The sequence below is a fragment of the Gobio gobio genome (assembly GCF_949357685.1).
Source record: "Gobio gobio genome assembly, chromosome: 3".
NCBI classification, from domain to species: Eukaryota; Metazoa; Chordata; class Actinopteri; order Cypriniformes; family Gobionidae; genus Gobio; species Gobio gobio.
The window spans coordinates 57,312,562-57,331,367 of record NC_137099.1 but is presented as its reverse complement, the minus strand read 5'-3'; the positions used below and the strand labels follow the sequence as shown (position 1 = coordinate 57,331,367).

Below are 18,806 nucleotides of genomic sequence, written 5' to 3'. Positions count from 1 at the left end.
ACATGCTTCCATCAGCTATTTTTCTTTAAAAAAAAAAAAAGACTGATTTTGTTTTATATTCAAATAGCTATTTTTTTGAGGGACTATTCCTGTTAGTTGTGTCTTATAACTTGTATTTGTTGGCCATGTTCTGTCACCAGTGTAAAGAGCTCGCCCCCCTGGAGAAAGCTTGTTTTGACGCCTGAATGCATCAATCCGCCGCTCAACACTCTCTCCAGGGACAGAGAGACGCCGACAGGTCTGGACAAGAGCTACGCACACACACACACACACACACACACACACACACACACACACACACACACACACACACACACACACACACACACACACACACACACACACACACACACACACACACACACACACACACACACACACACACACACACGCTGGTTAATTAACTCTCCTCTGAGGACACTTTAAACTCAAGCTCTTCCTGCTCCTTGTGTTTGCACAACTGACATATCCAATAGTTTTATTGTTTCATGAGTCTGCAGTATTTCCTTGTACAACCTAGTCACTTCTCTTCAGTGTTTCTGCTGAAGATCCAGGGTTGAAAGTGTTGAAAAGCATGAAGGTGTAAGGAAATGTAATAGCTTTAAAAATGGAAAGTGATGGAAAAACCCAGTCATGAAACTCTAACGTTTTGCTGATTGGTTGCCTCGTGGTTGTTACTACAGCCAATCAGACATTTCTTCCTAGTATGTATATATTTGGGTCGGACACAGATAGCATTAGATTGCATGCTCGTCGTAACCCTCCTCCACCCCAGCTCCACCTGTCTAGATCTGCTAGGGGGGTCTCTTTGCAGCAGCACTTAAAGTTGTTTTTGGAGCAAGTATTCATACTTGCCTCGCAGCAGCAGAAGTTGAATTGTCTGTGCACATATTGCACATGCACATATTGTTTATGTATATATTAATTCCAAGAATTACTAGATCCAAACTTTTAAACTGTCCATCCTCAGTTATGAATTTGAGTTTAATTCACTGTGAATTTTCTCTCAGTCTCTGCAGTGAGAAGACGACGAGCGAGGTAAAGTTAGCATGAACGATCTTGTATTAATAATGCAGTTGATGATTAATCTGATGATCTGTGATGTTTGTCTTGGCAGAAGTCTGTCACCCGAGTCCTCTTCAATCACGGTAGGACACGTACAGCAAATGAAAAGGAATAAATAATGACATATTTTTATTTTGACATTATTTTCATCTGATGATTCAGCCCGTGTGTCTGTGGAGGGACCGTCACGATTCCCCTGCCGAGCGAGCCTTTGTGAGTAATGCTTACATACACCCTCATTGATATTAGCCCACATTTTATTTATGCAACCAAAATGCCATCCAAATTATGCATGTAAATGCAATATATATAATTATACACCTTATTTGTAATTTGAATGTGCGAGGCTACCAGTGTCATCCACTTCCTGTTATATTAACTGAACAAAATCATGTTGCAAACTGGTATTTGTCATCAGATTATTTTAATTTATTCTCATAATCATAAACACATTTATGGAGGCCCATTTCGTACATTTTCCAAAATTAAGTCAAAATTATGACATTCTAAATTGAAATAATGACATAAAAAATATTTTAAAATCCAAATTATAATATTCAAAGTCAAATTATAAAATTCTAAATAAAAAATAAATCAAAATTATGACATTTCAATCCAAAATTATGATATTCAAAGTCATAAATATGACATACCAATGACAAACAAAACAATAATTATTAAATTGTTTGAATTAAGTCCAAATTATGAAATTCTAAATTGAAATTGACAAAAAAGTAAACATTATGGCATTCAAAGTCATAAATATGACAAAAAAGTAGAAATTATGACATACTAAGTCATAATAATGACATTCTAAATTGAAATAATGACATAAAAATGATTTTAAAAATCCAAATTATAATATTCAAAGTCAAATGATAAAATTCTAAATAAAAAATAAATCAAAATTATGATATTCAAAGTCAAAATTATGACATACCACCAATGACAAACAAAACAATAATTATGAAATTATGTTTGAATTAAGTCCAAATTATGAAATTCTAAATTGAAATTGACAAAAAAGTCAAAATTATGGCATTCAAAGTCATAAGTCAAAAAAGTAGAAATTATGACATACTAAGTCATAATAATGACACAAAAAGTCAAATTATGAAATTCCAAATCAAAATTATGACGTATTAAATCGAAATTATGATATTCAAGGTCATCATTATAACATACTAAGGCGAAATTACGACAAACATTTGTTAAATTATGACATATATATATAAAATATAAAAAGTCAACATTATGACATTCAAAGTCATAATTATGACATACTAAGTCAAAACTATGACATATTAAGTTATTATAATGACATAAAAGTCATAATTATGACAAACCGTTTATCTACTGCTACTTAGTATGTCATAATTATGATTTAATGTCATTATTTCGACTTTATCTCACAATTTAGACGTTTACGTCATAATTATGTAAAAATTGTAAAGTACAAAGTAAAAATTGTGACTTAGTTTGCCAACTTTTAATGTCATACATTCAACTTTTGAATTTCATAATTATATATATTTTTGTTATTGATATGTCATGATTGTGACTTTTTATGTGAATTTCAATTTAGTATGTCATAATTATGTTTTGAAATTATGAAATTTATTTGTGAAATTGGCTTCCATACACATTGTTTTATAGCGCATATAGTTTGACCGTTTCCTGCATGTTGTTATTCTTCTAGTTGATGAATCTGAAGTCTCGCACATTCACAGAAAACTGTCTTCCGCGTTGCAGAATGATGTTGATAGCTCATTTGTAGTGTGTGTATCCGGGCATGATGTTGACTTGGTACTTTGCACTGTATTGCTGTGGTAAACTGGGTCACACACTCATATAGGGCGTGTTTTATTGGAATCTCACCTGCATTCAAAGTGATGGGCTGAACATTTGTCCAGCAGAAGCGGCTGCGCGTGCGTCTCTCCAGCAGATTCTCCGCTGATGGGGCAGAAGCAGTGGGCAGAAGCTGGAGACAGTACCGCAGTGACCCAGAAGAGGACGCCAGTCACCCGCGAGAGAGGGACGCGCTCGACCCAACGGTGAGGAGAACGAGTGCCTGATGATGATGTGGAAGCCAGGTGCTTTTAGTGAAGCACTCTCTGCCTGTCAATCATTTTGGCTGGCATGCTATATGATATTATATTCTGCTATATAATATTACCAGACAAACAGTTGATGCTCCCCTGTCCGTCTGCAGGCCGTTGTGAGGTTCAGTCAGCTGAGGTCACGGCGGGAAGCCCCGCACACACACGTCACTCAGGATGCCGTCGCTGACCTCACACTCATAGGGGACTTCAGTAAGGTGAGGAAGAGACAGGCTCCAGAAGGGAGTCAAATCTGTATCTCCCCCATGTTAAAATGCCCAACTTTACAGCAGAAATAAACATGTTTACAGCCTGGGACAAAAAGTGGGTTTGGTATATACGGCTAATTTTGCCCTTCATGGCAACTGTGAGGGGGGTGAATTTTTTAATAACTCATCCATTTAAATTATATTAAGTTTTAAAGTTCTGCACAATTAAGGGCGTGGCCACTTGAGTGACAGATGGATTGCCACTATGGTTGAGCTAGGTGGGCGTGGTTTCAGCAACCATGCGCCTCAGCTCCACCCACATCCCGCCTCTTTGCCCATTTTCAGTTATCCGGGAGTGACGCGTTGCCAAGATGGCGACGGCCAGCTTTAAGGCCTGTTCACACCGGGACGATTTTCGCGCGCATTTATCGCCAACGTTTAACGGCTCGTGACTAAACAAAGGGCGCCAATGTGAGTGTGCACACCGACACGCAAAATGGCAGGCGTAAAAGCGTCATTTTTAAAAAACGCCTCGGGTTCGTTTTTTTATTTTGACGCGGCGCGTTAAAAACTGGCCGACCAATGAGATCGCGCGCGATATTCGTCCCGGTGTGTACAGGCCTTTAGGCTTCAGAAATGCTCTTCAGAAACCTACAGGCGTCGTGACGGACACTACGTCCAGAGTTTTTTACAGTCTGGTTGGTACCAAATGTGGCCTTAATAGTTAATCTTTGTTTGATTATGGGGAAATACCATATACATAAATACACCTTTTTGTTATTTCAGATGAATATGAAAAATTATATTGAGTTACTACTTGGGTTGAAAAATAGTAAAGCAAAACGCACTAGGTCTCTATGGCCGCATTTACACTGCAGGTCTGATGCACAATTACGATTTGGTGACTATATCCGTCTTTTAAAAGCGACCCGTATCCGATATTTGCATTTACACAATACACTGGCCCAAGACGTTCTGACCCAGAAAAGGAAGTAAAACGGCACGATATGCAATGCATGCAGACTAGATGATTATTCAATGTTTTCCTTTCCGCACTATTTAAAGGTCAGCAAAACATAGCTCTCGTAAGGCAGAGAAAGAGAGTGTCATTAGTGTCATGTGACCGCTGTTCGTGTCCACCTGAGTTGACGTCATTCACCTCCGACCCTTTTTCAATGATGTACGACTCACATTTACTGGGGGATATCTGATTTAACCGCTTACATGGCAGACGCAAATGCACGTATCTGAATCATATTGGATTTATTACCACATATGAGTGAGGCCTGAATCCGATTGGAGCATATCGGAATTCATGAGGTTTTTTTTCCTGCTTACACGTTCACATGTCATATCCGATCTGTGCCACATGAGAGGGACAAATTGGGTCACTTGAACCATGTGAATGGGGCCTAAGTGAAGCTTTTACGCTATTTGTAGCCATGGGCGTCAGAACCATTGTATCTGGGTGGGACAAGACCCACCCACTTTTTACGACTAATGATATTGGACCCACTCACTTTTACCGTTTCTAATTTAGTGCATGTCTGTTCAAGTACCCCTAAACGATAAATACACGATAGAAGCTTTATTTCCACTTTTCGAATATTCTCTTCATTTTTATTGAAAATAAATGTCTTTCCGATCTGATATGTGATGGGAAAAGGGAGTAGAGCGAGTTCGGCAAAAGCTTGATGCCATGCGTCTTACCCCTACACTATCGCCACTGTAAATGATTCAGTGTTTTTGTCTGGCCCAACCAGACGTTAAGTAAACAAGACGGTATATTTGTACTTAATGTAAGTGGCATCTACTCCAGTAAATTGTTTTCTGGGAGAGGACCCACCCACATTTCTTTTGCTTCCGACGCCCATGTTTGTAGCTATTTGATGATCTCATACCTGATCCTTTTACTGTTGTTATTATTATTTTATTCATTTTACTTGTATTATTATTTATTTCAATATATTTTATACTATATGTTGGAAATGACTATTGTCATGTTCATTGATTTAAATAATAATAATAATAATAATAATAATAATAATAATAATAATAATAATAATATTAAACTTCAGTAAGGTTGGCTCTGCAAAATAATCTAAATGAAACAATGTGACGTATTTCAAAGTGATTATGCGAGATTGTTTTTAAGAAATCAAACAAATGATCCAATTGGCAGTAAAGACATTTATAATATTACAAAAGATTTTTATATTACATGAATCCTGAAAAAATGTATCACAGTTTATATAATAATAATAATAATAATAATCATAAATGTTTCTTGATCCTCAAATCCTCATATCAGATTGATTTCTGAAGGATCGTGTGACACTGAAGACTGGACTAATGATAAATGCAGCTTTGATCACAGGAATAAATTATATTTTACTATATATTCACATAGAAAACAGCTATTTCAAATTGTAATATTTCACAATTTTTACTGTATTTTTAAGCTAATAAATACAGCCTTAGTGAGCAGAAAAGTCCTCAAAGTGCACGTTATTGATTACTATAATTTTCATGCCTTCAAAGGGTGAATCTTTAGAGTTCATTCTGAGTCGTCTTGTGTCTTGATACAATTGTTTCCATAGCAACACCTGCTTCCTGTTGAGAGAGCCGGCCATCGGGAGCTTCACTGTGTCAGCGCACACACCGTAAGAAATCATTACTGTTTTCTAAGCAAGGGTGGATAAAAAGCTGAATTTCTTTGGTTTCATATTACATTTTTTTCTTAGTCACAAGATAGCTTTCAGAGAATGATATTTGAATGACACAAGACGTGGTAAAAGTATTGTCTGCCCCTGACCTGAAGGTGGCGTCTCTGATCAGAGGTCAGTTTGGTCCTGCAGTGGAAGACTTCCTCATCGTCGACTGCCGTTACCCCTACGAGTATCAAGGAGGACACATTAAGGTGCATTAAAATACTGAGTGTTTTTTTCACACCAGTGTCTTCCTATCGTGACCTTTATGCTGTCCTGCACTCATGCAGGGCGCAGTGAACCTGTACACGGAGTCTCAGATCCAGCAGGCGGTGCATCAGGACTCAGCAGGAGCTCTTTCCCAATCTCTGAGGCCGTGCGGCCGGTGTGTGGCTCATCCGCCTCACTCTCTCCCAGGGGAAGAGGGGTCATCGCCACGGAAACTGATAGTGTTCCACTGCGAGTTCTCATCGGAACGAGGACCTCATCTGTGAGAAACACACTCTACACACACACACACTCACTCATTGAGTGTTCACGATTACTCAAGCTCACACCCGTCCAACAGGTGTCAGTATCTGAGGAGGCTGGACAGGTGTGTCAATGCTCAGGTGTATCCGAACCTGCACTACCCCGAGCTCTACCTGCTGCTGGGGGGTTACAAACGCTTCTATGCCTCTTATCCGGTACAGTACAACACAATATCTCACTGTCTCAAGGTGCGCTCACATTAGTGATGTTCTACGATCAGATGATTGTCTACTGTCAATAGTGTATGAAGCACAGCTCACAGAGAAGCCACTTTCCAATCACAACCGACTGGGTGATCTGACCAATCAGAGCAGAGTAGACCAATCACATCATACTTTAACCCCAGTATGTGTCAGTCCCGGTGTCTCTCTCTGTCTCAGGGTCTGTGTGATCCCTGCGGTTACGTGCCCATGCGCCAGCGCGAGTACCGGGAGCAGCTTCACGGGTTCCGCAGGAAAAGACCCACACGGCAGCGAAGACGACGGCCAATCAGAATACATCAAACAACGACATGTTAAATTTGATATGTATATATTTATATAATTTAATTGAATGACCTTTCATGTACATCTGTCACATCAACTAAACTGTCGGCCCCTGAATAAAGCATTTCAAACACTGACTGCAATTTCTGGGGTTTTTTAAACAAAAAAGAGGAAAAGGGTGTTGTATCACTTATTCAGTATCATATTTAATCATTTTCTTTTAGATTTTCTTATTCAATAATACAAATTCAAGGGGGCCCTGCAAGGAAGCGCTCGATCCGTGGAAAAAAATAGAAAAAGAAACTGTGAAAATAAAAAAATAATAAAATCATGGTTAAACTAAAAAGATCAATTAATTTAATAATAAATAATTGATTTAAATAAATAAATAATACATCTAACAGTACAATACTGTAGTTAGTTAATTTTTCATAGTATAAACTTTTCGTTTCATAATATACACTTTTCATAGTATAAACAGTCTATGGTTTATAGTTATACATGAACATTATATATATATATACATACTGTGAGGAAAAGAAGTATTTGAACACCCTGCTATTTTGCAAGTTCTCCCACTTAGAAATCATGGAGGGGTCTGAAATTGTCATCGTAGGTGCATGTCCACTGTGAGAGACATAATCTAAAAAAAAAATCCAGAAATCCCAATGTATGATTTTTAACTATTTATTTGTATGATACAGCTGCAAATAAGTATTTGAACACCTGAGAAAATCAATGTTAATATTTGGTACAGTAGCCTTTGTTTGCAATTACAGAGGTCAAACGTTTCCTGTAGTTTGCACTGCAGGAGGGATTTTGGCCCACTCCTCCACACAGATCTTCTCTAGATCAGTCAGGTTTCTGGCCTGTCGCTGAGAAACACGGAGTTTGAGCTCCCTCCAAAGATTCTCTATTGGGTTTAAGTCTGGAGACTGGCTAGGCCACGCCAGAACCTTGATATGCTTCTTACAGAGCCACTCCTTGGTTATCCTGGCTGTGTGCTTCGGGTCATTGTCATGTTGGAAGACCCAGCCTCGACCCATCTTTAATGCTCTAACTGAGGGAAGGAGGTTGTTCCCCAAAATCTCGCAATACATGGTCCCAGTCATCCTCTCCTTAATACAGTGCAGTCGCCCTGTCCCATGTGCAGAAAAACACCCCCAGAGCATGATGCTGCCACCCCCATGCTTCACAGTAGGGATGGTGTTCTTGGGATGGTACTCATCATTCTTCTTCCTCCAAACACGTTTAGTGGAATTATGACCAAAAAGTTCTATTTTGGTCTCATCTGACCACATGACTTTCTCCCATGACTCCTCTGGATCATCCAAATGGTCATTGGCAAACTTAAGATGGGCCTGGACATGTGCTGGTTTAAGCAGGGGAACTTTCCGTGCCATGCATGATTTCAAACAATGACGTCTTAGTGTATTACCAACAGTAACCTTGGAAACGGTGGTCCCAGCTCTTTTCAGGTCATTGACCAGCTCCTCCCGTGTAGTTCTGGGCTGATTTCTCACCTTTCTTAGGATCATTGAGACCCCACGAGGTAAGATCTTGCATGGAGCCCCAGTCTGAGGGAGACTGACAGTCATGTTTAGCTTCTTCCATTTTCTAATGATTGCTCCAACAGTGGACCTTTTTTCACCAAGCTGCTTGGCAATTTCCCCGTAGCCCTTTCCAGCCTTGTGGAGGTGTACAATTTTGTCTCTAGTGTCTTTGGACAGCTCTTTGGTCTTGGCCATGTTATTAGTTGGATTCTACTGATTGTATGGGGTGGACAGGTGTCTTTATGCAGCTAATGACCTCAAACAGGTGCATCTAATTTAGGATAATAAATGGAGTGGAGGTGGACATTTTAAAGGCAGACTAACAGGTCTTTGAGGGTCAGAATTCTAGCTGATAGACAGGTGTGCAAATACTTATTTGCAGCTGTATCATACAAATAAGTAGTTCATCATACATTGTGATATCTGGATTTTTCTTTTTAGATTATGTCTCTCACAGTGGACATGCACCTACGATGACAATTTCAGACCCCTCCATGATTTCTAAGTGGGAGAACTTGCAAAATAGCAGGGTGTTCAAATACTTCTTTTCCTCACAGTATGTATATATATATATATATATATATATATATATATATATATATATATATATATATATATATATATATATATATATATATATATATATATATATATATATATATATATATATATAATATTTAGGATGATTGGAGGTCCATGGCATCTAAAACATTTTTTTAATCATATAAAATGTATAACGTGAAAATACGTTTAATGTTTATTTATATGGAGCTTCCACAATCATATTAATAATAATTTATTATAATAACTTGTGTATAAAAATGTACCCCGTCGAAATATTAAATTATTTCACATCCACCCATTTGTAAAACTATATTTTCTTTAAACTATATGTCAGTGCAAACATGTTTATATCCAGAATTATGATGACAAAACACACTCAAGGTCGCGTGGTGACGTGCGTGGACGCGCGTGCTCTTCCCCCTGATAGGTCGCGCGCAGCAGGAAGCGTTCCGTCCTCACTTTCACAAGCGACGACCTCCAAAAGCACCGGTGCGACATTACCGCTCACCCTGCCAGCATCTCTCATCCGTCTCCCGGGGCCGTGTCTCCGTTATTTGCGAACATTCCCGCTGCGTTTGAGAGCGTTTTCCTGCACATCGCGCGATATGGCCGCGTATAAGCTGGTGCTGATCCGCCACGGCGAGAGCTGCTGGAACCAGGAGAACCGATTCTGCGGCTGGTTCGATGCCGATCTGAGCGAGACCGGGGAGGAGGAGGCCAAGAGGGGCGGACAGGCCCTGAAAGGTGAGCGTTTATTAAACTGATCTTCTTATGTTCTTCTGCACTGCGTTCGAGCAGCAGGGCCTGCAGAGATGCACCAGCGAAGATGTGTTATTGTATTATGATGATTACTACTATTTAATGCATGATTAGATAAGCTTGAGCTGCTCTTCCTCGTTTCCTCTTTGACAACTGTGTATTTTTGTTGTCAAAGCGTTACTTGGTGGTTGCGAGGATGTTGTAAGTGTTTGCTTATTGGCTAAAGTCAAAAGATTTCACCCACAAGTCTTTATGATTAAAGGGATAGTTCACACAAAATTTTATATTCTGTTATTCCTCACCTCATGTCGTTACAAACCCGTAAGACGGGAACGAAAATCTGGGAACACAAATGAAGACCTATTCAATGAACTCTCAGAAGTTTTCTGTCCCTCCATTGACAGCTACGCAACTACCGCTTCAAAAAGATTGTAAAACTAATCCATATGAATCAAGCGGTTTAGTCCAAATTTTCTAAAGAGACATGATCACTTTATATACGATGAACAGATTTAATTTAGGCATTTATTCACATATAAACATTGATCAGCTCAAACGTGCAGCGTAATGCGAGAATTAACCTCATTGGTTCTCGCACGTCAAGCACACATGCTTAAGCTTCTGTTTACCACCACTGATGTGTGTCATGAATGTTTATATGTGAATAAAAGCTTAAATTCAATCTGTTCATCGTATAAATCGATCGTGGAAAATTTGGAGTCATATGGATTAGTTTTACGATCTCTTTATGAACTTTTTGAAGCGTCAACTCAGTACAGTAGTTGCGTAGCTGTCAATGGAGGGACAGAAATCTCTCATGGTGCGATTGACGCGATTTGCGCGAGTGATTTACATGTTAAGTCAATGCAGAGACGTGAAATGGCACTCTGCGGCGCGATTCGCACGAATGACGCGAATTGAGCGCTTTGAACGCGATTTGCGCGAATCGCTCAAGTTGAAAAATCTGAACTTTGGCAGATATTCGCGCCGCGTTAACCAATCAGGAGCTTGCTCTAGTAGTGACAACAATGTGGACAAAATCTGTATATTAATATCTGGTTAAGACAATATGATTATCACTGTGATAACATTAAATGACATGAAAAACAACCCAGACTCTTTTTGTTAAATGCAAGTTTATTTTTGATCAATAATACAAAAGTATAAGTAAAAGGTATAATAAGCTACACATGAAATAAAGCAAACAATTCACTCAAACATTCAAAGTCAGTGCTAGTTGGCTACAACGGTAACGTAAAGTTAAATAGCCTAAAAATAAAAAAGTAATGAAACTTCACTTTGCCCATATATATATATATATATGTATGTATATGTATTTTTTTTTTTTTTAAGAAAAAAACATAATTAAGAACATAATTAACATGGCTTTATAATCTGAAAAGTAAAATATCTATAGCAAAAGAAACAGCAAATATAAATATAAAAATATAAAAAAATATATAAAAAAAAAATATATAAAAAACAAAAATATAAAACATCTATGTGTAAATGGACCAGTGTGCAGGCATTCGGAAGGTCTGCTAACATTATTACAGTAAGAACAAACCTACAATAAAGGAATGAAATGTAAAATAACACTGCACAGTTTTCACTGTATAAATTGATAGATTAATGCTTATAAAAGCTAAAGTTTTTCATTCAAGAGATGTGAATATTTTCTATTTGCCTTTTGTTTGATTCGAATGAATGGCTCAATCGTCAGCAGGTTTATTAGACGCTGCCCCTTTAAGACCGATCGAATGTAGAACTAATAATATCATATTCTCCTATTTCTCCAAACTATTTACGCCCATTTAAGATGTAGAACTAATAATATCATATTCTCCTATTTCTCCAAACTATTTACGCCCATTTAAGATATAAACTGTTAAAGTAACTACTCTCCAATCCGGTCATTTTGACACCGGCTATTTGTTGTTTATTTGATGGTTTAGACGCGCACACGAAGCCTAAAATATAAAGCGCAAATCGGTTCATTTCGCAGCACACACACATAAGCCACCTTGAAGTTGGAAACAGCATCTCTTGCACGGATTATTGAGCATTTAATAGCTCTTTATTATCAAACACATCCCGCAGTTTAGCAACAGTAGAGACAGCAGTTTACAACAACCACTGATTCTGAAGTTAAGTTTAGGTTTAGGGAGAAATGACAGCGCAAGGCTGTGAAGGGAAGGATGAGCTTGACGAACACGGCTATAGGAATAGTTTTACCTCATATCATCTTTTTATAATTCTTGGAAGCCAAAATCGAAAATAAAATTAATATCACAGCACATCCCTAAAGTTTAAGCAGACTAAACTTGTGTTTAGTTCTTGGCCATCGTCACTCATTAAGCTGACTGTGGTGTTGTGTAGCTGTAGCTCCACGTGAGCTCGCTCGCTCGCTTTCTCTCTCTTCAGGATTGCGAATGGCAAAAATGCATCACGGACAAATGGTTTAATATTATCTCATATAGAAACAGCTGGCAAAGATTGAATTTGCCAGATATAACGTCTATCAATTATAAATAGTAAGTGTATTTTCTTAATTTCTCCAGTACCGACAGCAGGCAAATTTAATGGTCGCACACTCTTTATTTATTTTTGTCGCAAAATGCGACCATTTGGTCGCAGTCTGGAGCCCTGCCCTCAGCCTAAACGTTTTGCCAGGGAACAAATTATAGATCCATGAGACCAAAGATCAGCCGTTAGATCTACACAAGACGAATTATAGCTCGAGACCCCACAGAGACATCAGAGCCAGCGGCAGACGGCAGAAGGACTGGCCGAGGAAATTCTTCTCTCACCGGGGTTAATGAGCGCTGACCGCCGCTAATCCACCGAAAACGCCAGATCAAATGTTCAAATAGGCACTCTTTATATAAATAAACCACAGATTTGAGCTTTAAACAACTACATTATCAACTGAAAAAGTCTTAAAACTACGTTTTGTCACATTAACAGTAGAAATTTAACAAAAAAGACGTGTAAACACAGCCCATGTCAGCCATTTCTCAACGAGACGGGCCGGCTGGCAGAAGCCCCGCCCATGACGCAAATTCGTGTCTGTTGTGCAGTGAATGTAAACTCAAAATGTTCAAGCGTTCACCTTCTTCGCATCCGGTGTGAATCAGAGTTCATCAAAAACATCTTGATCTGTGTTCTGAAGATGAACGAAAGTCTTACGGGTTTGGAATGACATGAGGGAGAGTAAATGATGACAGAATGTTCATTTTTGGGTGAACTATCCCTTTAAATATTGATTAAAGATATGACCTTATGATGATATTGGCTATTTTTGTTTGAGTTTAGTGACTGATTTGTGGACAAGATTGAGTTGTTTTTCAAATATTAACTAAATTATCGATATGGAGGAGATTTGAGATTTTGTTTTGTTTTAATTGATGCCATCCTATCCTCATCTGCATCTGTTACATAACCTGAATAATATACATGGCGTCCTCCAGATGCGAGTTATGAGTTTGACATCTGCTACACGTCGGTGCTGAAGCGAGCGATCAGGACCCTGTGGCTGGTGCTGGACGGCATCGATCAGATGTGGCTGCCCGTGCACCGCACCTGGCGTCTGAACGAGCGTCACTACGGTGGCCTGACGGGGCTCAACAAGGCCGAGACGGCGGCTAAACACGGCGAGGCGCAGGTGAAGATCTGGAGGCGCTCCTACGACACCCCACCGCCACCAATGGACCCCGACCACGACTTCTACACTGCCATAAGCAAGGTGAGAGAGAGAGGTTTATACACCACCTTTTTAAAAGAAATGAAGACACAATGCCTGGATTCTGTGATTCTGTCTGCATCCCAGAAATCATGTCTCACGGTTCGATTACGATTATCATGCCATCGATTCGGTTCAATTCGATATCACGACAGTTTCAAATTAGAGGAGCAAAGTTTGTTGACAAAAACTCAACGAAGCCTCGTCTAAAACTTTGAACAGCTTGAAGTATGAAGATTTTACTCAAAGAAGTCAATACAATTTTAACATGTTGCTAGCATGCTTTATCGTGTTACTAGCCTGATTTTGCATATTGCTAGCATGTTTCTTACATGATTTAACACATTTTTAGCATTTCTAGCATAATTTAGCATGTTTTTAGCATGATTTACTACTTTTGCTAGCATGTTTTAGCATGTTGCCAGAACGATTTATTACGTTAGCTTGTTTCTAGCATGATTTAGCACATTGTTGTTGACTTTTTGTTTTTAGCATTTTGATAACATGATTTGGCACATTGCTGACTTGTTTCTAGCATAAGTTAGCACATTGTTAGCATGTTTCTGCATGTTGTTAAAGGGATAGTTCAGCCAAAAACGAAAATGTGATGTTTATCTGCTTACCCCCAAGGCATCCAAGATATAGGTGAGGTTTCTTCAGTAGAACACAAATGAAAAACTCAAACCGTTGCCGTCTGTCAGTCGTATAATGCGAATAATGTGAATGGTAGCTAAATCTATGAGAGTAAAAAAAAAAAACATGCACTGACAAATCCATATAAAACCCTGCGGCTCGTGACGACACTGATGTCTTAAGACATGAAAGGATCGGTTTGTGCGAGAAACCGAACCGTATTTATATAATTTTTTTTATAATTTATATTTATAATATTTGTTTCTAGCATGATTTAGCACATTGTTAGCTTGTTTCTAGCATGATTTAGCACATTGTTAGCTTGTATTTAGCATGATTTAGCACATTGTTAGCTTGTATTTAGCATGATTTAGCACATTGTTAGCTTGTTTTTAGCATGATTTAGCACATTGTTAGCTTGTTTCTAGCATGATTTAGCACATTGTTAGCTTGTATTTAGCATGATTTAGCACATTGTTAGCTTGTTTTTAGCATGATTTAGCACATTGTTAGCTTGTTTCTAGCATGATTTAGCACTAGAGATATATGGTAGATGCTAGTTAAATACCCAGAAGTAAGAGTTTTGAAGATAGTTTTGACCCCTTCACTGAAGATTGGAGTAATGACGCTGAATTCACTTTTGATCACAGGATAAATGACATTTTAACAGATATTCACATAGAAAACACTTATTTTTAATTAATAATATTTCACAGTTTTGGTGAGCACATTGGAGAGACTTTAAAAACACTGCGCAGTCTCTTCTCTCATATTGAGCCTGTATAACAGCACTGAATGTGATGTCGCTGCAGGACCGTCGCTACGGCGACCTGACGGAGGACCAGCTGCCCTCATGTGAGAGCCTGAAGGACACTATCGCTCGAGCTCTGCCCTTCTGGAACGAGGAGATCGTCCCTCAAATCAAGGAGGGCAAGAGGGTTCTCATCGCTGCCCACGGCAACAGCCTGCGAGGCATCGTCAAACACCTGGAGGGTGAGGATCCGTCTCAGACACCCTGATATCTCCCGTATATACACCCTGAACCAGTCTGAACCACCCTGAGCCAGTCTGAACCACCCCGAACCAGTCTGAACCACCCCGAACCAGTCTGATGGGGTTCAGTGCGCAGGGCTCTTCTTTATTTTCAAAATTCTGTTTTATTCCCCCCAGTTTTTGTTTCCACTTTTCTGAATTCTGTTTAAATGGTTATTTTAAACTTTTAGTAATCAAAATCTTGCCTAATTAATTGAAATAATGAAAGTTCACATACAATTAAACAATCGATTTAAAGGTGAACAGAGTGCATTTTAGCGCCCTATGCACACTTTTTTTTCTTAAATTGTTTTATTTATCTCAATCCAAAAAAATAAAATAAAAAAGTTTTAATTACATTTTAATAATCAAAAACATGTCTAATCAATTTAATTAATAAAACCTAAACAATTGATTCAAAATTAAAAAAAAAAATTATATATATATATTTTGTGTGATTTTATATTATATATTTTTTTTATATATAAATCTTACATATTGAACCTTTAATATTCACAGACACTAGTCCATATTGCCGTTTGATTAAGTGTACAGCTCTACTTTTAATCATCCAGAACTCGCCGTGGCATTCCGCATTCTACTGTAAATTCCCTTTTTATGCCTGGATTCTGTGATTCTGTCTGCATCCCAGAAATCATGTCTCACGGTTCGATTACGATTATCATGCCATCGATTCGGTTAAATTCGATATCACGATGCATCACAACGCATTGACGGTGCATTGCATCCTCATGTATACAATTTCGTCAGTCAGATATATGACCTGAACCTTTAATTTTACCTGCTCAAAGAAAACACGCTTCCTGTTCTCCAGGTCGTGCTTACCAGGTTGTACATAAAGCCGTTGTACATAAAATGCCCAGATGTTGGCTTTTAAAGTAGTTAAAACGTCTCGCCTCCCTCTGCCATTGTGTGCTACCGCGACACAGCACGTACGTGTCAAATGACATCAGAAAATAATCTGTACATCGGTTATGGTCTATTACTGAACCGATACCGAATCGCCCTCGTCTGCATCGCGATGCATCGAAGAAACGATTAATTTTGACACCTCTATCATTCGCACTGGGAGCGCTTCGGCCAGTTGAGACGCTATATGTGCTGAAACAGAATATCCGCGGAACTATTAGCATTTGATTGACGTTTCTGAATGTACACGTGTCAACACAATATAACATACCAGGGGCCTGTACCATGACGGTGGTTTAACAAACTCAGGGTTACAGGATAAGTTTTGAGTTGACAAGACCAAATCAAACCAATCTATTCAGGCTTTGTTGGTGCTGAGCATCAGCTTTCTCTGTCAGCTCAGGCTTTGATCCGGAGTTAAGCTGTGACATCAGTAGTGAACAGCCAATCACACGCTGTGGATCAACAGAGATTCACTTCTCTCTTCTGCAGAATACTACATGATTGAAAAATATTAAGAATTTAAACAAATTCACACAGAGAGCTGTCTATAAAAGAGGACAACTTAAAGAAAATATTACTACGTCAATGCAAGTAAAAATTATGAAGTTAGTTTAGTTGATATATAGAGAGAATTGAACATTTAAGCTCACATGTAGTCATTTTTATAGCTTTATTTATTGATTTTAAAGCTTATTTGTATGACCTTTGTATAAGCTATTTATATTAATTTTAACAAAGTGCCTATTAATGATTGATTAACTAAAATGATACATGTGTAATCGATTAATGGTATAATAATTACATAAATTATATCTTTATCATTCAAAATTATTATTATAAATAAGCATTGTTAAAAGCCAGACGCTTTAGTCTTTTAAAAACCATTTGCTATGTAGTGACCTTTAATTTGGAGTAGAAACAGAGGGAGTGACTTTATTACATCAGAGGTGTGTCGCTCACAGCTGATTGGTCCAATTTCAGTTTGAGATCTCTTATCCAGAACATAACCTGACCTGGAGCAGGTTAGCCGTGGAGCGCAAGTTACTATGGAGATGAATACAGCTAAAAGCCAAAGCACTTTAATGGTACCTAAAACCCAGGATTGGCACAAACTAAGCTTAAACATATCTGGCTAGCCAGCTAAACCGGCTTCATGGTATAGGCCCTTGGTCTGGCACTAGTTTTGGATGAAGAGTTGTTGTCGTTTGTAATCGTTATACAAGCAGAATGTGGCGTCTGGTTGGTGTGGTATTTGTCCCGCCCCATCTCCACTGTGATTGGACGGCTGGGTAAAAAGTGACTGTAACTGGTTCGATGCTCCCTTTGAATTCAATTGGAAATACGCTAGAAAAAATGCTTTGGTGGACATGCAGCATTCAAGAGGAGTAGTTTTTTCTAAACCCCTTAGCAACTGCATAGCAACCACCAGCGTTTTATATATGCATGTATTTGATTGGCTGGTTCTGGTGTGTTTGTTCCAGGTATGTCAGAGGAGGCGATCATGGAGCTGAACCTGCCCACAGGAATCCCCATCCTTTATGAGCTGGACAAGAACCTGAAGCCCGTGAAGCCCATGCAGTTCCTGGGAGATGAGGAGACCGTCCGCAAAGCCATGGAGGCCGTCGCCGCTCAGGGCAAAGCCAAGAAGTAGGCCCGGGGCGTCCCATAATCGCTCTCTTATTTCCCACAATCCTCCTCAAGAATGCAATCAGTGTTTTACCATGAGCCTAGAACCAAACCAGTGACCAATCATTTCTTTCCTAATGCTCCGAATCGGGACCATGCTAATAAAATGCAACCGTTACAGCTTGAGTATGTGCGTATGCAGTGAAACTGAGCCACTGTGTGTTTATATAGTCTTGACACTGAAAATCCACGACCGCACATTTCAGAAGATGGCACATGTGTTTGTCTGTGATGGCATCGCTTTGACAATTGTTGCTAGGCAACGGCATATATTAATGGTTGGGTGGGCTGCAGAAGTGGTGCGTTTTCCCATCTTCCTGTGATTCATGCATTGTCCCGCTGCTCTAGATCTCTGCTCGCCCACAGACATGCTCCTGAAATATCCAACACGGTTCGTTTTTAGGATTCTCCTACATATAGAGTCAATACGTTTGGTTAGCAACAGATTATATTCCTGTGGGATTTTTTTGGGGAGATGTTTATGGTCATTTTTGTCACCATTTATGTGGTAAATGTCACTGAATGTTGAAATCCTGCTGATGTCCATGTCAAGTATAATGCATTTTGACCCTGCAAACATTCACCATGATGTAAATATTGAACATTGTGCCCCAGAAAATAAATGCTCACATTGTCTGTTCCTTCACATTTCGCTTGTAAAACAAATGTTGAGATTATTTTGCTGGACTGAAAGACAGTTCTGTCATTGCAATTAATGTGCAATCCCTAATAAATATTGGCTTATTGAATCAAAAATAATGCTTTTAACTTTTTTTGTCTCTAATCTGATTCCTAAAGTATAAATTA

The 18,806-nt window shown here is 38.8% G+C and overlaps 2 protein-coding genes across 2 annotated transcripts in view; both read left to right on the top strand.

Moving 5' to 3' along the window:
* Positions 1-7,233, top strand: part of cdc25d (cell division cycle 25 homolog d) — an 8,169-nt gene extending 936 nt beyond the window's left edge. Inside the window, exons 2-12 of the mRNA XM_079812809.1 lie at positions 141-238; positions 1,011-1,038; positions 1,118-1,148; positions 1,228-1,278; positions 2,982-3,119; positions 3,278-3,382; positions 5,974-6,036; positions 6,195-6,293; positions 6,372-6,571; positions 6,650-6,767; positions 6,993-7,233. Coding sequence (XP_079668935.1) covers positions 141-238; positions 1,011-1,038; positions 1,118-1,148; positions 1,228-1,278; positions 2,982-3,119; positions 3,278-3,382; positions 5,974-6,036; positions 6,195-6,293; positions 6,372-6,571; positions 6,650-6,767; positions 6,993-7,130 — 1,069 coding nt within the window. The 3' untranslated portion in view covers positions 7,131-7,233. The remainder of the gene's footprint in view (positions 1-140; positions 239-1,010; positions 1,039-1,117; positions 1,149-1,227; positions 1,279-2,981; positions 3,120-3,277; positions 3,383-5,973; positions 6,037-6,194; positions 6,294-6,371; positions 6,572-6,649; positions 6,768-6,992) is intronic.
* Positions 7,234-9,594: 2,361 nt separating this feature from the next.
* On the top strand, positions 9,595-18,771 carry pgam1b (phosphoglycerate mutase 1b). The gene is made up of 4 exons (XM_079812812.1): positions 9,595-9,958; positions 13,444-13,718; positions 15,161-15,341; positions 17,795-18,771. The coding sequence occupies exons 1-4, from the start codon at positions 9,820-9,822 to the stop codon at positions 17,962-17,964; spliced, it is 765 nt and encodes a 254-aa protein (XP_079668938.1). The 5' UTR covers positions 9,595-9,819; the 3' UTR covers positions 17,965-18,771.
* Positions 18,772-18,806: the final 35 nt, after the last annotated feature.